This window comes from Ranitomeya imitator, chromosome 8, assembly GCF_032444005.1.
Source record: "Ranitomeya imitator isolate aRanImi1 chromosome 8, aRanImi1.pri, whole genome shotgun sequence".
Taxonomy (NCBI): domain Eukaryota; kingdom Metazoa; phylum Chordata; class Amphibia; order Anura; family Dendrobatidae; genus Ranitomeya; species Ranitomeya imitator.
The window spans coordinates 79291223-79315224 of record NC_091289.1 but is presented as its reverse complement, the minus strand read 5'-3'; the positions used below and the strand labels follow the sequence as shown (position 1 = coordinate 79315224).

General features: G+C 45.4%; 1 protein-coding gene across 4 annotated transcripts in view; it reads right to left on the bottom strand.

Annotated features, from left to right (window-relative positions):
• Positions 1 to 1947: 1947 nt before the first annotated feature.
• Positions 1948 to 24002, bottom strand: part of LOC138647833 (transcription factor 20-like) — a 434556-nt gene continuing 412501 nt past the window's right edge. For all 4 annotated transcript variants that reach the window (XM_069737113.1, XM_069737112.1, XM_069737114.1 and 1 more), the window contains 2 exons: positions 4051 to 4142; positions 1948 to 2932 (listed from right to left, as the gene is read on the bottom strand). In XM_069737113.1, the coding sequence (XP_069593214.1) occupies positions 4095 to 4142 (48 nt within the window). In that variant the 3' untranslated portion in view covers positions 1948 to 2932; positions 4051 to 4094. The remainder of the gene's footprint in view (positions 2933 to 4050; positions 4143 to 24002) is intronic.

Below are 24002 nucleotides of genomic sequence, written 5' to 3'. Positions count from 1 at the left end.
AAGGTTTTGGCGAGCCTTTTGTGGTAGGATGGGCATTGACTTGTCTTTTTCCTCGGCTTTCCATCCTCAGACTAATGGCCAGACCGAACGAACCAATCAGACCTTGGAAACATCTGAGATGCTTTGTTTCTGCCGATCAGGATGACTGGGTGTCCTTTTTGCCTTTGGCTGAGTTCGCCCTTAATAATCGGGCCAGCTCGGCTACCTTGGTTTCGCCATTTTTCTGCAATTCTGGGTTTCATCCTCGTTTCTCTTCAGGACAGGTTGAGTCTTCGGACTGTCCTGGTGTGGATACTGTGGTGGACAGGTTGCAGCAGATTTGGACTCATGTAGTGGACAATTTGACCTTGTCCCAGGAGAAGGCTCAACGTTTCGCTAATCGCAGACGCCGTGTGGGTCCCCGACTTCGTGTTGGGGATCTGGTTTGGTTATCTTCTCGTCATAGTCCTATGAAGGTTTCCTCTCCTAAGTTTAAACCTCGTTTCATTGGTCCGTATAGGATTTCTGAGGTTCTTAATCCTGTGTCTTTTCGTCTGACCCTTCCAGATTCTTTTTCCATACATAACGTATTCCATAGGTCATTGTTGCGGAGATACGTGGCACCTATGGTTCCATCTGTTGATCCTCCTGCCCCGGTTTTGGTGGAGGGGGAATTGGAGTATATTGTGGAGAAGATTTTGGATTCTCGTGTTTCTAGACGGAAACTCCAGTATCTGGTTAAATGGAAGGGTTATGCTCAGGAAGATAATTCCTGGGTTTTTGCCTCTGATGTCCATGCTCCCGATCTTGTTCGTGCCTTTCATGTGGCTCATCCTGGTCGGCCTGGGGGCTCTGGTGAGGGTTCGGTGACCCCTCCTCAAGGGGGGGTACTGTTGTGAATTCTGTGGCAGAGCTCCCTCCTGTGGTCACAAGTGGTACTTCGGCTGATTCTCTCTGTGAGCTTCTGTTGGTGGAGGGAAGTGGTACTGCGGCTTCTGAGTTTCCTCCCTCAGGTGATCTGGTGAGGTCGTTAGGTGCTTCTCTACTTAACTCCACCTAATGCTTTGATCCTGGCTTCCTGTCAATGTTCCAGTGTTGGACTTGCTTTTCCCTGGATTATTCCTGTGGCCTGCTGCTCTGCATAGCTAAGTTCTTCTTTGCTATTTGTTTGCTATTTTTTCTGTCCAGCTTGTCTAATTTGTTGCTGGAAGCTCTGGGACGCAAAGGGTGTACCTCCGTGCCGTTAGTTTGGTACGGAGGGTCTTTTTGCCCCCTTTGCGTGGTTTTCTTTAGGGTTTTGTGTAGACCGCAAAGTTACCTTTTCTATCCTCGCTCTGTTAAGAAAGTCGGGCCTCACTTTGCTGAATCTATTTAATCTCTACGTTTGTCTTTTCATCTTAACTCACAGTCATTATATGTGGGGGCTGCCTTTTCCTTTGGGGTATTTCTCTGAGGCAAGGTAGGCTTATTTTCTATCTTCAGGCTAGTTAGTTTCTCAGGCTGTGCCGAGTTGCATAGGCAGAGTTAGGCGCAATCCACGGCTGCCTCTAGTGTTGTTTGGAGAAGATTAGGGATTGCGGTCTGCAGAGTTCCCACGTCTCAGAGCTCGTTCTATGATTTTGGGTTATTGTCAGATCACTGTATGTGCTCTGACCGCTATGTCCATTGTGGTACTGAATTGCCTTTCATAACACTGTGAGAGACACGCTGGATGGACCCTCATCAATCGGAAAGTTATACTTAATCCAATAGGCAGGGTATTACTTTCAAACTTCATAATATCCCTTTTAAAAGCCGTTTTCTGCTTTATCATCTGCTTGTGATCTAGCGACATTCTATATTTTGCAGTTCTGGGTCCTCCAAAAATGCAAGACTGTTGCTTGGCAGGAAATCAAATAAAGGATTAAGATATTATTTCCTAATAAGTATGCAGTTCATAGGCAACACACAGAAAACTAAGTAAGAAAGTCAAATGATAAAATGACCTTTATTTTTTTCTTTTTAAATTTTTTTTCTTTATTAATTTATTTTTTTTTCTAGTAAAAAAAAAAAAAAGTTGACATTGTGAAACACCCAATTCAAATGATAGAGTAAAGGAATCCTCCCACCCCCTTCCTTCATTTGATCGTGTGGGCCAACATACACAAAATATAAAAAAAAATATATATTTATACTGTCCATAGGTTGTTTGTTTTACGTTAAAAACAAAAAAGCAGACTGACCAACATGTTTTGCATTCTTACAACTTTAGAACAGATCAAGAAGTTGTCTAAAACGTATTGTTATGTTAAAAAAATGAAGTATATACAGCTGTAAAGCAGAAAGGACAAAAGGTGGGAGACAAATACAATAAGCTGACATCACTGCATTTGCATATTAAAATGTGGCCAGATTATTTTATTTTATACAAGATTTACATGAAAAGGCCGCTAACAGCAGCTCCCACTATGTTTGATGCACAGAATACACTGGCTGTGTACAAACTTTCAATGTATGCATTTGATAGCTGAAAGTCCTCATCTGAAAGAATAGAAATTACATGGGTACAGAAAACAACTCTAGCATGTTGAGCATCGGTCAAAAAGTGAACAAAATATTTTAAAAACTTTAAGTTTTATCCCGCACATAGTTTTTAAAAGGAAGTTTAATCTGAGCCATACAAAGATTTTGCGCCTTACCTTTTCAGATTAAAAATATATCTATATATTTTTATTTAATACTCACCCCCCCCCATTAAATTACACAGCCATTCTCCTTTATTATAAGGATGAAGATTATTATGAGAACTACGAGAAAAAATTCCTTGATGCCACTTATTTTATGCATCACCGAGTCCATGGAAATGCTTTAGCTAAGTGTGATGTATCCCAAGAGAAGGCAATGTCCACCCATAGAACTGGCGTAGACTGCTGAAGTGGTCTACGGTGTGATGATCCCCTTTAAAAAGCTTTACCTAAAAGACAAAAGACTAGATCAATGACCAAAATGCAGATTGTATAAATATTTCACATATAACTAAACTTCTTGGGAGGTAAACACAAGCAGTACTAGAAGGAACTCAGATTTCCCTTTGGCCTACAACTTGGGGATGTATAAGACTGAGGAGAACACTGACTTTTGACACCTTTTTTCACTTGATTTTGATTGGTTGAAATGGTTTGAAGTACAAACTTGTCAAAACTAAAATAAACTCCATTGGATGCCTTCACGACATATGATGTATATTTACTAGTGATGAGCGAGTGTACTCGTTGCTCGTGTCTTCCAGAGCACGCTCGGGTGACCTCCGAGTAATTATGACTGCTCGGAGATTTAGTTTTCATTGTGGCAGCTAAATGATTTACAGCTATTAGCCAGGCTGAGTACATGTGGGGGTTGCCTGGTTGCTAGGGAATCCCCACATGTAATCAAGCAGCTGTAAATCATTCAGCTGCCGCGATGAAAACAATCTCTGGGCAGTCATAAATACTAGGTCACCCGAGCGTGCTCAGGAAAACCCGAGCAATGAGTACATTCGTTCATCACTAATATTTACCCCATGTTGTTTCAGTGACATTAATGCGGACTTGCTCACCTCTTTCCTAGCAGTTGATGGCTAATTTAATCAGCCTTTATGTGCCTGTAACAACAGCGAGCAGGGCAGAGCACCGCCTGCGTCTGTTTACCTGCTAATTGTCACACTATCACTGACAGTGGCACTTAACACGCGCCAACATTGGGGGCGCTTCATTCCACGCGCCTGTGATATGATCACGGGACGCCGATGGGTTGCCATGACAGCCGATGGTCAGCTGAAGACCTGTGTGCTTGTCCTGACGATTCTCCTGTGAAAGCCAGCGTTTAGCAGGCAAAAGAGATGATAAAAGTAGTAATAAACTGCAGCTTACAGGAAATTTAACCCACAAAGTAAATTTACAATGACACTCCATTAAAGCCCAGCACCAAGAGATGTACATTTTCAGCAAGGTGTCATTATCTTGTTCAGAAAACAAGTGAAGGAGGCAAATATGTTGAAATTATGAAAATACATGGGACCATTTTCACAGAGTAAAGAAAACACCGAAAACCCACCTGTGCTTGAATTTTATCTCCAACGTTGCTCCACAATTTCCCCATCAGCCCTGCTCAGGTGGTTCTGCTGACACACCCTTTATTGTCTTAGTCTAAGAGAAGGAAAAAGAAAAGGTAAGGCTAGTTTCACATTTGCTTAGAATCCGCAGCGTTTAATCAGCAACCGCAAATGAAGGAAAAACAGCATGAAAACGTGTACAAACGCAGCGGTTTTTTCTTAGACGCATACGGTAACGCATGCGGTTTAAAAAACACGGCGTTTTCATGCTTTTGCATGCGTTTGCGTTTTTTGTGTGCATGGTGGAAAATTTAACAGGAGAAAAATCTAGAAAACCAGACACCGCCAAAGGGACTACAGAGGGCGTGTATTATGGGATATCTATATATAGACCCTAGGGCTGCTGAAATCTTCACAGTTTGCTACTGTATCCTGTGTCATTATGGATCTTCGCATGGAGAGCTTTTATTTCAACCTGGATTTAAGCATCAAGCTGTTTCTTGCCTGTGCGTTTGCTTGGGAGCAACAAAGAAATCGAGAAAGACAGAGGACACGGCGTCGGCGGTTTTGGCGACACCCCATTATCGAACTCCGGGAGAGCCGTTGAGCCTATCACACGCTAACTCTGGAACGCTTCAACGGATCCTGATGATTCTGACATTATATTCTCGTCACATATTGTACTTCATGATAGTGGCAAAATTTCTTTGATAAGACTTGCGTTTCTTTGTGAAAAAAAATGGAAATTTGGCGAAAATTTTGCAATTTTCCAACTTTGAATTTTTATGCCCTTAAATCACAGAGATATGTCACACAAAATACTTAATAAGTAACATTTCCCACATGTCTACTTTACATCAGCACAATTTTGGAACCAAATTTTCTTTTTGTTAGGGAGTTATAAGGGTTAAAAGTTGACCAGCAATTTCTCATTTTTACAACGCCATTTTTTTTTAGGGACCACATCTCATTTGAAGTCATTTTGAGGGGTCTATATGATAGAAAATACCCAAGTGTGACACCATTCTAAAAACTGCACCCCTCGACGTGCTCAAAACCACATTCAAGAAGTTTATTAACCCTTCAGGTGTTCCACAGGAATTTTTGAAATGTTTAAATAAAAATGAACATTTAACTTTTTTTTCACAAAAAATTAACTTCAGCTCCAATTTGATTTAGTTTCCCAAGGGTAATAGACGAAATTGGACCCCAAAAAGTTGTGCAATTTGTCTCGAGTACGCTGATACCCAATATATGGGGGGGGCAACCACCGTTTGGGCGCATGGCAGAGCTCGGAAGGGAAGAACCATTTGGAATGCAGACTTAGCTGGATTGGTCTGCAGGCGTCACACTGCGTTTGCAGAGCTCCTAATGTACCTAAACAGTAGAAACCCCCCAAGGAAACAATCTAGATGTGTTGTGAGAACTTTGATCCCCCAAGTGTTTCACTACAGTTTATAACAGAGCCGTGAAAATAAAAAATTATTTTTTTCCCTACAAAAATGTTTTTTTAGCCCCCCAAATTTTTATTTTTCCAACGGTAAAAGAGAAATTGGACCCCAAAAGTCCTGAGTACGCTGATACCCCATATGTTGGGGTAAACCAGTTTTTCAACGCAGAATTGGCTGGAATTGAGATCGGACGCCATGTTGCATTTGGAGAGCCCCTGATGTGCCTAAACAGTGGAAACCTCCAATTCTAACTGAAACCCTAACCCTAGCCCCAACCCTAGCCCTATTCCTAATGGGAAAATGGATATAAATACATTTTTTAAATTTTATTATTTTATCTAAGGGGGCGATGAAGGGGGGCTTAAATTACTTTTATAGCGTTCTTTTTAGCGGATTTTTATGATTGACAGCCGTCACAGACTAAAAGACGCTTTTTATTGCAAAAAAAGTTTTTGTGTCTCCACATTTTGAGAGCTATAATTTTTCCATATTTTCGTCCATAGAGTCATGTGAGGTCTTGTTTTTTGTGGGACAAGTTGACGTTTTTATTGGTAACATTTTCGGGCACGTGACAGTTTTTGATCGCTTTTTATTCCGATTTTTGTTAGGCAGAATGACCAAAAACCAGCTATTCATGAATTTCTTTTTTTTTTATTTTTATTTTTTTTTGGGGGGGTGGGGGCGTTTATTCCATTCCACGTTTGGTAAAATTGATAAAGCAGTTTTACTGTTCGGGTCAGTACGATTACAGTGATACCTCACATATCATTTTTTAATGTTTTGGCGCTTTTATACGATAAAAACTATTTTATAGAAAAAATAATCATTTTTGCATCGCTTTATTCTGAGGACTAACTTTTTTATTTTTTCGCTGATGATGCTGTATGGCGGCTCATTTTTTGCGGGACAAGATGATGTTTTCAGCGGTACCATGGTTATTTATATCCGTCTTTTTGATTGCGTGTTATTCCACTTTTTGTTCGGCGGTATGATAAAGCGTTTTTGTTGCCTTTTTTTTTTTACCGCGCTCACTGATACGGTTAACTAGCGGGACAGTTTTATAGGTGGGGTCGTTATGGACGCGGCGATGCTAAATATGTGTACTTTTGTTTTTTTTTATTATTTAGATAAAGAAATGTATTTATGGGAACTATATATATATATATATATATATATATATATATATATATATATATATCTTTCTTTAGGAATTTGTTCTTTTTTTTTTTTTTTTACACATGTGAATATTTTTTTTTTTTACACTATGACATTGCCCCAGGGGGAAGCATCATGTCATAGGGTCAGGTCGCTGATCTTACACTTTGCAGAGCACTGTGTCAGATCAGCGATCTAACAGGCAGGGCTGCAGATTCACCAGCGCTTGCTCTGAGCAGGCGCTGGTAAGCCACCTCCCTGCAGGTCCCGGATGCAGCCCCGCGGCCATTTTGGTTCTGGCGCCTGCAGGGAGATGAAGGTATGAGACCCTCGGAGCAATGCGATCACATCTCGTTGCTCCAAGGGTCTCAGAGAAGCACGCAGGGAGTCCCCTCCCTGCGCAATGCTTCCCTATGCCGCCGGAACACGGCGATCATGTTTGATCGCAGTGTGACGGGGGTTAATGTGCCGGGGGCGGTCCGTAACCGCTCCTGGCACATAGTGCCGGATGTCAGCTGCGACAGTCAGCTGACACACTGCCGCGATCGGCCGAGCTCACCCCATGAGCGCGGCTGATCGCATATGACGTACTATCCCGTCACTGGGAATTAAGTCCCAGGTCACCTCGACGGGATAGTACGTCATATGGGATTAAGGGGTTAATGCCAACCCGGACAAATTCCCGGAACATACCCGGATGTCGCAAGACTCTTTTCGGGATTTGCTTGGTCGTGTCCAAGGAGCCAGGACACCCAGCTCCGAGCGAATCCTGCAGAGGAACGTCTGCTGGTTACATTAAGGTACGTAACAATTCTAAACAAATGCCAGTCAAAATGTTGGTCTGACATGTATTCTTTGTATTTTCCTTTATGTCTTTAGCAGAACACCACCATTAAATAGAATTGTAATTTTTTTTTTTTATTACAGATTTCTGGCAACCGGAGAGAGCTTATCATCCCTCCACTTCCTGTAGCGGCTTGGAATTTCCACCCTGTCTGGAATAGTTGGACACCTGCCGGGCTTTGTGGAACGTTCTCCGGGATGAATTTATACCCATACCCACCGAGGACATGTGGATGGGAATTGCAGAGAAATAGGGATTTTTGTGTTACTCACCGTAAAATCCTTTTCTCCGAGACGCTCATTGCGAGACACAGGACTGTGGGTGTATGCTTCTGCCGCCAGGAGGCTGACACTAAGTAAACTTGAAAAAAAGTTAGCTCCTCCTCCGTCGTATACACCCTGACACTGGCTACTGACGACTCCAGCTCGGTGCAAAAGCAGTAGGAGAACAAAACATGAGAAATAATATAACAGCATAAATACAGAAAACTTATGTCTAGAAAAAATCCTACTGACTGACAAAATCAGATATAGCAAAAGAAGCCAACAGGCTACCAAGGAGGGAACTGTGTCCCCCAATGAGCGTCTCGGAGAAAAGGATTTTACGGTGAGTAACACAAAAATCCCTATTTCTCCTTCGCCTCATTGGGGGACACAGGACTGTGGGATGTCCCAAAGCAGTCCCTGGGAGGGAAATTAACTCACCAGTAAAAATTATCCAGATAATGGTTATCTTATAAGTGCGTCACCGCCGCTTGAAGAATCCTTCTACCCAGACTTGCATCTGCAACTCCCAAAGATCTGGGAGTGGATATTATAATATTTGACAAAAGTATGCAAACTAGACCAGGTTGCAGCTTTGCAAACCTGTTCTGCTGAGGCCTGGTGCCGAATCGCACAGGAAGCTGTTATGATCTGGTGGTTTAGGAACAACATGAGACAAGCTCTGAAGGAGGTGGTATCTGTACTGACCGCAAACCCTGAACCTAGCAGCGCAACTAAAAATAGCCGTGGGGGGTACCTGATGCTCCCTAGACCCCTCGCCACAGCCTAAGATCTAACTTCCCCTAAAGATGGAAACAGGAAACCTATCTTGCCTCAGAGAAAATCCCCAAAGGAAAGATAGCCCCCCACAAATATTGACGGTGAGAGGAGGGGAAAATAACATACGCAGAAATGAAATCAGATTTTAGCATAGGAGGCCAGTCTAGCTTGATAGATAGGACAGGAAAGGATACTGTGCGGTCAGTATAAAAACTACAAAACAATCCACACAGAGTTTACAAAATCTCCACACCTGACTAAAGGTGTGGAGGGTAAATCTGCTTCCCAGAGCTTCCAGCTAACAGAAAAAATCCATACTGACAAGCTGGACAAATATAGAATGCACAGAACAAAAAGTCCACAACATGTGGACTGAAATGAGCAAAGCCAGAACTTATCTTTGCAGAACTGGCGAGGAAACCAGGAGAATCCAAGCAGAGATGTGAATCCAGCCAGGAACATTGACAAGTGGCACAGGCTGAAGAAAGAGCCAGACTTAAATAGCGGACAATAAGTGGAGGCAGCTGATGACAGCTAACTCTAAGGAGCAGCCATACCACTAGAAACCACAAGAGGGAGCCCAAGAGCAGAACTCACAAAAGTGCCACTTACAACCACCGGAGGGAGCCCAAGAGCGGAATTCACAACAGTACCCCCCCTGGAGGAGGGGTCACCGAACCCTCACCAGAGCCCCCAGGCCGAGCCAAGTGAAAAGCACGAACCAAATCGGTAGCATGGACATCGGAGGCAACAACCCAAGAATTATCCTCCTGGCCATAACCCTTCCACTTGACAAGATACTGAAGCCTCCGCCTTGAAAAACGAGAATCCAAAGTCTTCTCAACCTCATATTCCAACTCTCACTCAACCAACACCGGGGCAGGAGGGTCAACCGAGTGAACAACGGGCACCACATATCTCCGCAACAAAGATCTATGGAAAACATCATGAATGGCAAAAGAGGCAAGAAGAGCCAAACGAAAAGACACCGGATTAATAATTTCAGAAATTTTATAAGGACCAATAAACCGAGGCTTAAACTTAGGAGAAGAAACCTTCATAGGAACATGACGAGAAGACAACCAAACCAAATCCCCCACACGAAGCCGAGGACCAACACGCCGACGGCGGTTAGCAAAACGTTGAGCCCTTTCCTGAGACAATGTCAAATTGTCCACCACATGAGTCCAAATCTGCTGCAGCCTGTCCACCACAGAATTAACACCAGGACAATCAGAAGGCTCAACCTGCCCAGAAGAAAAACGAGGATGAAAACCAAAATTACAAAAGAAAGGTAAAACCAAAGTAGCCGAACTAGCCCGATTATTAAGGGCAACTCGGCCAACGACAAGAAAGACACCCAATCATCCTGATCAGCAGACACAAAGCATCTCAAATAGGTCTCCAAGGTCTGATTAGTTCGCTCAGTTTGGCCATTAGTCTGAGGATGAAACGCCGAAGAAAAAGACAAATCAATGCCCATCCTAGCACAAAAGGCCCGCCAAAATCTAGAGACAAACTGAGAACCTCTGTCAGAAACAATATTCTCCGGAATGCATGCAAACGAACCACATGCTGAAAAAACAATGGAACCAGATCTGAGGAGGAAGGCAACTTAGGCAAAGGTACCAGATGGACGATTTTAGAGAACCGGTCACAAACAACCCAGATAACAGACATCTTCTGGGAAACAGGAAGATCCGAAATAAAATCCATGGAAATATGCGTCCAGGGCCTCTCAGGGACCGGCAAAGGCAAAAGCAACCCACTAGCGCGGGAACAGCAAGGCTTGGCCCGGGTGCAAGTCCCACAGGACTGCACAAAAGCACGCACATTGCGAGACAAGGAAGGCCACCAAACGAACCTAGCAACCAAATCTCTGGTACCAAAAATCCCAAGATGACCAGCCAACACTGAACAATGAACCTCAGAAATTACCTTACTTGTCCATCTAGGGCAGCACGGTGGCGCAGTGGTTAGCATTGCAGCCTTGCAGCGCTGGGGTCCTGGGTTCTAATCCCACCCAGGACAACATCTGCAAAGAGTTTGTATGTTCTCTCCGTGTTTGCGTGGGTTTCCTCCGGGCACTCCGGTTTCCTCCCACATTCCAAAGACATACTGATAGGGATTCTAGATTGTGAGCCCCATCGGGGACAGTGATGATAATGTGTGCAAAACTGTAAAGCGCTGCGGAATATGTTAGCGCTATATAAAAATAAAGATTATTATTTATTTATTTATCTATCAGGAACAAACAGCTTCCCCACTGGACAGCGGTCAGGCCTATCAGCCTGAAATTCCTGAAGCACCCGCCGCAAATCAGGGGAGATAGCAGAAAGAATCACCCCTTCCTTAAGAATGCCAACCGGCTCCAGGACTCCAGGAGAATCAGGCGAAAAACTCCTAGAGAGGGCATCAGCCTTAACATTCTTAGATCCCGGAAGATACGAGACCACAAAATCAAAACGGGAGAAAAACAGGGACCATCGAGCCTGTCTAGGATTCAGCCGCTTGGCCGACTCGAGGTAAATCAGATTCTTATGATCGGTCAGGACCACAACACGGTGTTTAGCTCCCTCAAGCCAATGTCGCCACTCCTCAAACGCCCACTTCATAGCCAACAACTCCCGATTGCCGACATCATAATTGCGTTCCGCAGGCGAAAACTTTCTGGAAAAAAAAAGCACATGGTTTCATCAAAGAACCATCAGACTCCCTCTGAGACAAAACGGCCCCTGCTCCAATCTCAGAAGCGTCGACCTCAACCTGAAAAGGAAGAGAAACATCCGGTTGACGCAAGACAGGGGCAGAAGTAAATCGGCGTTTAAGCTCCTGAAAGGCCTCAACAGCCTCAGAGGACCAATTCGTCACAACAGCGCCTTTCTTCGTCAAATCAGTAAGGGGCTTAACCACACTGGAAAAGTTGGCAATGAAACGGCGATAGAAATTAGCAAAGCCCCAAAATTTTTGAAGTCCTTTCACAGATGTGGGTTGGATCCAGTCATGAATAGCTTGGACCTTAACAGGATCCATTTCTATAGACGAGGGAGAAAAAATAAAACCCAAAAAAGAGACCTTCTGAACTCCAAATAGGCACTTAGACCCCTTCACAAATAAAGCATTATCACTAAGGATCTGGAACACCATCCTAATCTGCTTCACATGAGACTCCCAATCATTGGAAAAAATCAAAATATCATCCAAATATACGACCATGAATTTATCAAGATAATTGCGGAAAATATCATGCATGAAAGACTGGAACACAGATGGAGCATTAGAGAGCCCAAATGGCATCACAAGGTATTCAAAATGGCCTTTGGGCGTATTAAATGCAGTTTTCCATTCGTCACCCTGTTTAATACGAACAAGATTATATGCCCCTCGGAGGTCAATCTTAGTAAACCAACTAGCCCCCTTAATCTGAGCAAACAAATCAGTAAGCAGAGGCAAGGGGTATTGGAATTTAACTGTGATCTTATTAAGAAGACGATAATCAATACAGGGTCTCAAGGAGCCATCCTTCTTAGCAACAAAAGAAACCCGCTCCCAATGGTGACGAAGAGGGCCGAATATGCCCTTTCTCCAGAGATTCCTTAACATAGCTCCGCATGGCGGCATGCTCTGGCACAGACAGATTGAAAAGTCGGCCCTTAGGGAACTTACAACCAGGAATAAAGTTAATAGCACAATCACAGTCCCTATGTGGAGGAAGGGAACTGGACTTGGGCTCATCAAATACATCCTGGAAATCCGACAAAAACTCAGGGACCTCAGAAGAGGGGGAAGAGGAAATTGACATCAAAGGAACGTCACTATGTACTCCTCGACAACCCCAACTAGTCACCGACATAGTTTTCCAATCCAGCACCGGATTATGTTCCTGTAACCACGGAAATCCCAGCACAACAACATCATGCAGGTTATGCAACACCAGAAAACGGCAATCTTCCTGATGTGCAGGAGCCATGTACATAGTCATCTGTGTCCAGTACTGAGGTTTATCCTTGGCCAAGGGTGTAGCATCAATGCCCCTCAAAGGAATAGGGCTCTGCAAAGGCTGCAAGGAAAAACCACAGCGCCTGGAGAATTCTAAGTCACTTAAGTTCAGGGCAGCGCCTGAATCCACAAATGCCATGACAGAAAAGGACGACAATGAGCAAATCAGGGTCACAGATAAGAGAAATTTAGGCTGTATAGTACTAATGGTAAGAGACGTAGCGACTCTCTTAGTACGCTTTGGGCAATCAGAGATAACATGAGCCGAATCACCACAGTAAAAACACAGCCTATTCTGACGTCTGAATTCCTGCCGTTCTATTCTAGTCAAAATCCTATCACATTGCATAGGTTCAGGACTATGCTCAGAGGATACTGCCATATGGTGCACAGCTTTGCGCTCGCGCAGACGCCGATCAATCTGAATGGCTAGAGACATAGATTCTCTCAAACCGGCAGGCGTAGGAAAGCCCACCATAACATCTTTAAGGGTTTCAGAAAGACCTTTTCTGAAAATAGCAGGCAGAGCCTCTTCATTCCATTTAGTGAGCACAGACCATTTTCTAAATTTCTGGCAGTATAACTCTGCCGCTTCCTGACCTTGACACAAGGCCAACAGGGTCTTTTCTGCATGATCCACAGAATTAGGTTCGTCATACAATAATCCGAGCGCTTGAAAAAAATGCATCTACATTCAATAATGCCGGATCCCCTGTTTCAAGAGAAAAAGCCCAGTCTTGAGGATCACCACGCAGCAAGGATATGATGATTTTCACCTGCTGAATGGGATCACCTGAAGAACGGGGTTTCAAAGCAAAAAACAATTTGCAGTTATTTTTAAAGTTCAAAAACTTGGATCTGTCCCCAAAAAACAAATCAGGAGTAGGAATTCTGGGCTCTAAAGCCGGAGTCTGGACAATATAGTCCTGGATATTCTATACTCTTGCAACAAGTTGATCCACACGAGAAAACAAACCCTGAACATCCAAGCCAAAACATAGATCCTGAACCTCCCATATATCAAGAGGAAAAAAAAAGACAAACCAAAGCACAGAAAAAAAAATGGTTCAGAACTTTCTTTTCCTTCTTTTGAGATACATTTAATTCATTTTTGGCCACTTGTACTGTTATGATCTGGTGGTTTATGAACAACATGAGACAAGCTCTGAAGGAGGTGGTATCTGTACTGACCGCAAACCCTGAACCTAGCAGCGCAACTAAAAATAACCGTGGGGGGTACCTGACGCTCCCTAAACCGCTCGGCACAGCCTAAGATCTAACTTCCCCTAAAGATGGAAACAGGAAACCTATCTTGCCTCAGAGAAAATCCCCAAAGGAAAGATAGCCCCCCACAAATATTGACGGTGAGAGGAGGGGAAAATAACAGACGCAGAAATTAAATCAGATTTTAGCATAGGAGGCCAGTCTAGCTTGATAGATAGGACAGGAAAGGATACTGTGCGGTCAGTATAAAAACTACAAAACAATCCACACAGAGTTTACAAAATCTCCACACCTGACTAAAGGTGTGGAGGGTAAATCTGCTTCCCAGAGCTTCCAGCTAACAGAAAAAATCCATACTGACAAGCTGGACAAATATAGAATGCACAGAACAATAAGTCCACAACATGTGGACTGAAATGAGCAAAGCCAGAACTTATCTTTGCAGAACTGGTGAGGAAACCAGGAGAATCCAAGCAGAGATGTGAATCCAGCCAGGAACATTGACAAGAGGCACAGGCTGAAGAAAGAGCCAGACTTAAATAGCGGACAATAAGTGGAGGCAGCTGATGACAGCTAACTCCAAGGAGCAGCCAGACCACTAGAAACCACAAGAGGGAGCCCAAGAGCAGAACTCACAAAAGTGCCACTTACAACCACCGGAGGGAGCCCAAGAGCAGAATTCACAACAGGAAGCCCCCACTGCTCTAGTGGAGTGAGCCTTGATTCCAGCCGGAACCATCATGCCCTTGGCGCGATAGGCCTCCTGAATGGCCGCTCGTATCCACCTGGCCAGAGTAGATTTCGAGGCCGCGCATCCCTTCCTACGACATTCCGGAAGGACAAACAGAGCATCTGTCTGGCGGAAAGGAGCTGTCCGGGAAATGTATCTCCTCAGGGCTCTCACTAGGTCCAACGTATGGAGAGCTTTTTCTATACGGTGCGTAGGTGCTGGACAAAAGGAGGGAAGAACTATATCCTCATTAATGCGGAAAGAGGGAACAACCTTCGGAAGAAAGGAAGGTGCTGGTCTGAGCACTACCTTGTCCTGATGAAAACGTAGAAAGGGAGTACGAAAAGAGAGGGCTGCCAGCTCTGATACCCGCCTTATGGAAGTTATGGCCACTAAAAATACGACTTTACAGGAAAGGACAGTCAAGGAAATATCTTGAAGAGGCTCAAAAGGAGCCTCCTGCAAGGCCCTTAAGACCAAATTAAGGTCCCAAGCTTCCAAAGGAGTTTTATAAGGAGGGACCTTATGAGCGACTCCCTGAAAAAAAGTCCTGACCTGACGGCTAGTAGCAATCCTACGCTGAAAAAGGACCGATAAGGCTGAAATCTGCCTTTTAAGAGTACTTGGAGCAAGCCCTGAATCCAGGCCTGCTTGGAGGAAGGCTAGAATATTTGGGACGGAAAAACGCAAAGGAGGCAGCGCGCGCTCTCTACACCATGAGAGAAAAACTTTCCAAGTGTGATGATAAATTCTGGCCGAAACGGGTTTGCGTGCGCTGATCATGGTATCTGCTACCTCTTGGGAGAACCCTGCCTGAGTTAAAACCCAAGATTCAACGGCCATGCCATCAAACGTAGGACCCCTGAGTTCTGGTGGTAGATCGGCCCTTGAGATAGAAAATCCGGCCGATCGGGGAGCCACCATGGAACCCCGGTGAGAAGCTGTACTAGGTTCGCATACCAGGTCCGACGCGGCCAATCCGGGGCGATCAGAATAGTAGGCGCTCCTTCCGACTTGATCTTCTTGATAACCCTCGGGAGTAATGCCAGAGGAGGGAACAGATAAGAGAGATGGAACTGGTTCCAAGTTAGTACTAGCGCATCCATGGCGAATGCCTGTGGGTCTCAGTACCGGGAGACAAACCTGGGTACCTTGGCATTCCCCTTGGACGCTATTAGATCCACATCCGGGGTCCCCCATAGATGGCATATCTGCTGAAATACTTCCGTTATAATAAATGAAATGTGGATTACATCCGCGCTGCTGCGACAAATAATAGATCCAGATATACTTGTACGATGTTCGGGTGGTTTATTCAACGCGTTTCGAAGCTCATGGCTTCTACTTCAGGAAGTTTCCACACAAAGATATGACACGTGGTACTGTTGCCCCACTTATATACATTCTGAATTCAAATAATGGCGCCAAGCAGTCTTCTGGCATGTGACAGAAAGTGTCAAAGTTCAAATAAAGCCGTATTATATAGAAACAAGCTATTTTTAACATATATGTAAATCATTAATGTCATGATTATAATCGATGAACAATATACTAAAATTTCACTTATTTTTCAGATTCCAGGGTGGAAGGAATAATATACTAAAATTTCTAAAAACGCGTTGAATAAACCATCCGAACATCTTACAAGTATATCTGGATCTCTTATTTGTCGCAGCAGCGCGGATGTAATCTAATCTACATTTCATTTATTAACACGGTTCTGAGAGGTCGCAGCCCCGACCTGTGGATCTGCAGCAGCTGACAAACTACACGCTTGTACTGTGTACCACCAGGTGAGCAGTTCTCTCACTATTGATTAGAAACAATCCTGGGGATAAGACCCTATTTGCGCTTTTTTTGTCTCCATTTTTCTATACTGCTGAAATACTTCGGGTTGGAGAGACCATTCCCCGGACGCTAGACCCTGACGGCTCAGAAAATCTGCCGCCCAGTTTTCTGCGCCCGGAATGTGAACTGCTGAAATCACAGAGTGATTTCTCTCGGCCCAGAACAGTATTTGTTTTACCTCCTGCATGGCTGCCTTGCTGCGGGTGCCCCCTTGATGATTTATGTATGCCACGGCTGTGGCATTGTCCGATTGAATTCGGACAGGGCGACCCGCCAGAAGATGGTGAAAATGCTGCAAGGCTAGTCGAATTGCCCGAATTTCTAAGAGATTGATGGGGAGATCTGATTTCAGAGGAGACCAGCACCCTTGAGCTGTGTGGTGAAAAAAACACAGCTCCTTAACCCAGGAGACTGGCGTCTGTTGTGACCACCAGCCAATTGGTTGGGGGAAAGGGCTTCCCCCCGAGTAGGGATGAGCTGTTTAGCCACCATGAGAGAGCCTGTCTGACCTGGGGAGACAACCGAAATCTGCGGTTGAGGGAGAGGATTCCTGTTCCATACTGCTAGGATCACCTGTTGGAGAGGTCGAAGATGAAGCTACGTGAATGGTACTGCTTCTATAGAAACCACCATTCTTCCTAACACCCTCATGCAAGACCAGATCAAATAAGGGTACGGTTGCTGAAGATTCCTCACTTCCCGTCGAAGGGCTAGGACCTTGTCCTGCGGAAGGATTGATAGGGCTCGAGAGGTATCGAAAATCATGCCTAAAAAAAGAGATCCTCCGAGAAGGTTGTAGGGATGACTTTCTTAAATTTACTAGCCAACCCAAACGAGCAAGGGTGTCCAGAGTAATGCCGACATTCTCCCTGCAAGCTTGAAAGGTCGGCCCCTTGATCAGGAGATCGTCCAGATATGGCAAGACTACTATGCCACGGGAGTGCAGAATGGACACCACAGTTGACATGACCTTTGTGAACACCCTGGGGGTGGAAGCCAGCCCGAAAGGTAAAGCCGTGAACTGAAAATGTAGGTTGTTTAAAGCAAACCTGAGAAACCTTTGATGAAGAGGAAAAATGGGAATATGTAGGTAGGAATCCTGAATGTCTATTGAGGCCAAGAACTCTCCCTTTTCCATTGAAGCAATCACTGACCGAAGAGATTCCATCCGAAAGTGACGAACGCGGACAAACCTGTTTAAAAGTTTCAGATCTAGGATAGGTCTTACTGTTCCGTCCTTTTTGGGCACTACAAAAAGATTGGAATAAAACCCTTGAAACCTTTCTTCCCTTGGAACAGGAGAAATGACTCCGCTGCGATGAAGGGACTCTATGGATTTGAACAGGTCTTGTCAGTGGGACTCAGACCTGGGAAGATGGGATGGGAAGAACCGGGGAGGAGGCTGACAGACCAGCTCTATCTTGTAACCTGAAGATATGAGCTCTCCCACCCATCGGTCGTGGATTACCTGAAGCCAGACCAGGCGAAACAGAAGTAGACGTCCGCCTACTCTGTTGGAGGTGCTCAGAGGAGGCCTCCAGTCACTTGGCCGAAAACCTCTGAGTCCTAGACCCTCTGGATCTAGTTGACTGGGAACGCATTCTTCCCCCGTGGTTGGCCGTATAGGAGACCCGAGTGTCTCGATCCTGATTGGGTCGACCCTGTGCAGCGGAGCCCGATGCTGGAGCCCATCTAGCATTACGAAAGGGTCTGAAACAGGCCTGGAATTGGCAACGAAAAGGTTGTCTAACCCTCTGCTGTGGAACAGAAATTAGCTGATCCAGTTTCTCTCCGAATAAGCGACCCCCCTGATACGGAAGGGTTTTGAGCGATTTTTTAGAGGTAGAGTCTGCCCACCATGTTCTTAACCAGAGAGCCCCTCTAATGGCGATAGTGTTAGCCGCAGCCAAAGAGGCACAGTCTGCAGCATCTAAGGATGCATTGATCAGATAGCCACCAGTGGATGCGCCGGAGGGGGCGGGGCCTCTCGGTGCGGTCTGCTGGTAGGAAGCCCGGGTCAGAACAACCCGGAAGTGTTTGCTGGAGGCCAGGCCGGAGCCTGAAGCCTCTGGAAGGCCGCGGCGCCGGCAATACCTGCCGCAGCGTCGGAGAAGCGGCGCCGGGCGCACCGCCTCGATGCATGATAATTATAGCAGGAGCTGCCGCACAGCGCCGCCAGAACACCGTCGCATAGAAAAAACCGCCCGAGGGATGCCAGGTAAATCAGCATCTTTTAAAGATGCCTTGCGCCTTGTAAGGACCCACCCCCCTTTTTTTTTCTCTACTCCCCCCATACTGCCGGCTGAGTACCCCCGGCGTAAATCCAGCAGGGGGAGACAAATGACGGTGTGGGCACCCTGGCTCCATTATCTGCCAGGATAAGGAGAGGGACAGTCTATCACCCCATCTATCACTGCAGCAGAGCAGAGGTGTAGAAATAGGGGGGACACACGGACATCACAGGGCACCTGTACAGCCCAGGGTCTAAATACCTCAGGGTGGTCAGGGCCAAGTCCGGTAAGGGATCCCACGACGCGGGGAAGGATACGTGGAGAATTTCGCACGTGCTTGCCTGTTGTTGGTTTGGGGAGATCGGATCCTCAAAAGGGTCCGTCGCCCCCTCAATCCATATGAAGTGATGACGAACCAGGGTCCAAAAGATCCGGGACCCAGAGGTGTGCCTCCTTGAGACACTAAGCATGAACTGGAGTCGTCAGTAGCCAGTGTCAGGGTGTATACGACGGAGGAGGAGCTAACTTTTTTTCAAGTTTACTTAGTGTCAGCCTCCTGGCGGCATAAGCATACACCCACAGTCCTGTGTCCCCCAATGAGGCGAAGCAGAAATTCTGGAGTGTGTGTGATTTCCCCAACTGTTTGGACGGAAAGCACATAAACATTATCAAACCCGCCAGAACTGGATCGGAGTACTTCAACTACAAAAAATATTTTTCTGTTGCGCTCATGGCAATAGCAGATGCGGACTCTTGCTTCATCGCCGTGGACATTGGAGCTTTTGGCCGTGGCAACGATTTCCAGACTTTCAAGAGCTCTGATATGGGCCAACGTGTGTATGGCAAAAATTTTAATTTTCCACGGCCACAACCCCTCCGCAACACTCAAGGCCCACCGATGCCAATTGTTATGGTTGGTGATGAGGCCTTTCAGATGTGTGAAAACCTACTGATGCCATATTCCAGTCTGGACTTGAACCACACTAAAAGGATCTTTAACTACAGACTGATCAGGGCCCGAAGAACAGTAGAGTGTACCTTTGGGATTCTAGTCTCAAAATCGCGCATTCTTGCAACAGCCATTAATCTAAAAATGGAGACAGTCGATGAGGTGGTCAAAGGCTGTGTGGTTCTCCACAATTATATTATGGCTAAGAAGCGACCCAACATTGAACTGGATGAACCAGTTGCAAACCCATTGCCAGATTACCAGCATCACCCGCTGCGGTCAACTGTTGAAGTTGGCCACATGCGGAACCAATTTGCTGCCTTTTTTGATTCTGATATTGGACGTGTGGCATGGCAGGACAATATTGTGTAAAATGTCCTGTTGGGTTTGGGTCTATACCAGTTATGTTTTAAATGTTACTAATATTTGTTATTAATGAACTACGTGTTTTGTTATCTTGTATTTCCTCTACAAACCACTTAGGTTGTTAGTGGTAAGGTTGTTGACGTTATTGCGTCCTGATTCTGTTCTGCAGTATCTATTGGACACAGACTGAAGAGACGATGGCTGTTTACAAAACAGATCTATACTCTTCAAGTCAGGTGTCAGAAATAATGAATTCATGATGCACAAATCACAGCCTCATGAATTCACTATTTCTGACACATGTCCAGGGGAGTATATATATGCCTTGTATGACCTCCATCATCCTTTTACTTTGTGTGAAATAGATTACGTACACAGAAGAGAAAATGGAGGTTATACAAGGCAGTTCTCTACTCACCAGGTCGGGTGTCATAACTAATGAGTTTTTGGACAAATGACCTGTTGAGTATAGTTCTGCTTTGTATTACCGCCATTTTCTCTTCAGTCTGCAACACAAAGTCACAGAGTAAGCAGAAGGAAGAGATTATGGAGAAAATACAAGTATTTTTTTGGGCCACCTCATATCTCTATACCAAACACACACAAAGCTGCAGTGTTGTACTTGCCGCACTAACCACTGGAGCTATGAGGTGGCAAAAAAATAAAGTGTGCGCTGCAGTGTTTTATTCGGCGCACTGTGTGTGTTGCTGGTGGGGAAATACACAATTAACCAAACATTATTGGGGGCAAAAATCATTATTATTTATTTTTACACAAAAAAAATTAAAAATTAACTGCGCCTGCTTGGGGTAGAGTGCAGGAAATGGGGGGTATGTAGCTGTGAAGCTTGACTAACTGTGGACAACGCAGGGGTGGCAGGAGAAGGGGCAATTAAATTACTGGGGTCTGGCAGTTCGGGGATGGGGCTTTGCGCGTGGAAAGGGCAGACACACTGGAAGGATGAGACAAACCAGACATTACAGACACATTGGGAGGTGAGGGGGGAGGCATAGCGATAGTACTCTGTTTCTTTTTCCTTTCCCTTTTTGGGATCGGCACTGCGGTACGGGGAGTCTCGTTGGGCACATTTCTAGCGGCCTGGCCGTGGTGGCCGACCTGCCAGGGTCCGTGTGCCGCTGCATGTTTGTGGTGGTGGGGAAGGCCATGGCAGGGTCCGGCTGCTGCTTCATGGTGGTGGTGGGGAAGGCCATGCCAGGGTCCGTTTGCTGCTGCTGCTGCATGGTGGTGGCAGTGGAGGAGGTCCAAGCAGAAGCAGCAGTTGTCATGGTGGTGGCGGTGGGCTGTCCAACAGCACTCGGCATGGTGGTGGTGCTGTAGTGGTGTCTGGCAGTGCTTGGAATGGAGGTGGCCGTGCAGTGGTATGCAGCAAAGGTCGGCATTGAGGTCAAGCGTGACAGTGTAGGCACAGGTGGATATGCCACCACGGTCTGCTGAAAATACCGACTCTGCTGCATTAGCCTGCATGTAAGCAGCATTGCAGGCCTGCATGACAATAAGCTGGAGATCAGGAGTAAGGTGTTCCGACATGCCCTGTTCAATTTGATTGAAAAAATGATGTGCTGGCCTCTGGAGGTCGGATTTTACTTGGTCAAGGCTTTTGGTAACCTGCTGGATACGTGTATTCATATGGCTAATGGCAGTATCCAGTCGGTCACCCATCGCTTTGAGTCCATCATGAAAAACCGAGCTCAAGTGCAAAAACTCGGGCATGAGTGACCTGTCCGAGGCTCTCTGCCGCTGCTGGGAAGAGCCCCCCCCCCAAAAAAAAAAGGGCCAGAGGCAGTGGACTGGGAAAGAGGAACACCTGATGGACCAGCTTCCTGGTCTCCAGTTACTATGGCAGGCCCACTTGCTGCAACACTGCTGGATGGCTGGGACGGGTCTGTGGCTGTCTGATGAAGGACCGCTCCAGAACCAGGGTCAAGAGTGCTGCTCCATGTGCTGTGAAAAAAGAAGAAAAAAAAAATTAATACCAAACATTTACAAAATGCCAACTCCTGATAGAAACACACAGATTATGGCAATACAACGCAACCTAATACACCCAAATAATACTTACGTTCTCTGGGCAAGGACCAGACTCAAAAATGCCAGAATGCGGTGGTATTTATATTTTCGGATCCTTGCTCCAGAACCACTAGGAACCCGTCTCTCTTGACGAAGGTCCTTGTTGAAGCGATCCTTCATTGAACGCCAACGTGTTTGGAGTTTGAGCACTGTTGAAAAAAACAAAAAGAATGGTTAGACAATGGACTTTTGGCCGTGATCACACAACTGTGTGTGATGAGACAAACTCCTGAGAGTTTCTCTCATCACACACACAGTTGTGTGATCACGGCCAAGATCACTGCTGCATCACACTGCATTGCAATACTTACAAAATGCATTTCGAACCAGAGTCGGGGCGTTATCCCAGCCATCCCACATTGCTTTGGCCACCTCATTCCATAGCTGCCGGATCGTCACGTTGTCCGAGTGCTGCGGATCCCCGATGTCCCACAACAGGACTCGCTCATGGACCAGGGAGATTAGGAGGTCATTTTCAATGAGGTCCTCATACCGTTCTGGAACCTAAAAAATAAAGACATTAATGTTGGATACATTAACATAAGGAAAAGAAAGAAAACAGACACAGAAAACTGGCATGAATATTGAAAGTCAAGAAACAAAAGGAGTCAAGAAGAAAAAGGGAAAGAAAGAGGAAAGTAAAGAAATGAACATCCAATAGTAAAGTGAGGATACAATAAACAGTCAGTCACGTATACGTACACACTGCCGCCTTGCCACCTGACCGTGACTCTGCTGCTCCTGCTCAGCCTCAGCGGAAGAAGTGCTCTAAAAAAAGGAAAAACAAATTGTCATATGTGTTGATGTGACAGTGAATACTTACCAATCTGAGAAGGTGAGTACTCACTTCACTGACATGTTCGGCTTGTGCAGGCCCAGGCCGTTGCTCCTCCTCCTCAGAAGATGACATTCTGATGCATGCAGAAGGAAATAAATGGCAGAAATTAGTAGGACATATAGAGACAGAAAATAGAAAATATAGACATTGGCTAGCATATACTCACATTGTTCAGAGTGTAGATTTCTTCCTGTGTCTGGTCTGCTGAGTCTGCTCTTGTTCCCAGTCTGCTGAGTAGTGACCTGCAAATGTCCACTCCCTCCCTTTATCACTTTGTATGTGGGGGGTGGCTAATCAGTGTCTAAACATGTTTTCCTGTGGTGCAATGCTTGCGTTCACAAACGCAAGCAAACGCATGTGCTTGCAAACGCATGCGTTCACAAAGACAGCAATGCGTTTTTTTGCCGCATTCCTTCCGCTAACAACCGCATACGTTTCTAGGAGGCAAATTGACGCCTCTAAAATTACTACATGTAGCGTTTACCGCGCCAAACCGCAAACGACGAAACGACGCGTGCATCGTCAAACGCGGCAAAACGCAAACGATCGCAGACACATACGTTCCTAATGTTAAATATAGGAATACACGACGCATGCGGATAATTGCGGAAGAAACGCTGCGTACACAACTACAAATGTGAAACCAGCCTAAGAAGAATAACAACAAAAGTGCATTGTTTACCAAAACATACATATAAAATAAATCCTTCTCTACATACAGTACAAAGGGAATGTCATAAACGCTCCTTACAATTCCCTTAAAAGAAAATTGAGGATCAACAAGGATCAGAAGAAAAATAAATATTTTCCAGGGGTAACTTCAGAGAACACACTCTTCAAATTATAAAGAGGCGATGCATCTAGGAGGGTCCAATAAGCCTCAGTATAAGGCAGACATGGAAGACATTTTTAGGCCTCTGGTTGACACAGCAGTCCGTTAGTACTTGTGATCACACTGTTAGATGGCGTACAATACATAGTACTGTTTGACTCCAGTCAGTCCGATGTTCAATCTGCTGGGGCCACAGATTGCTTTGGTTCCAACAGATGATGGAGGAGCTCAGCAGTATTACAGTTGGCTCATGATGCGAATGGCATGGGCACAAATCCTGTTCCTGCGCCGATGTACATGTAGGGCTGTATGTTCTGAAGCTGTGAGTTACACAGGTCTCAAACATGTGTTTTTCA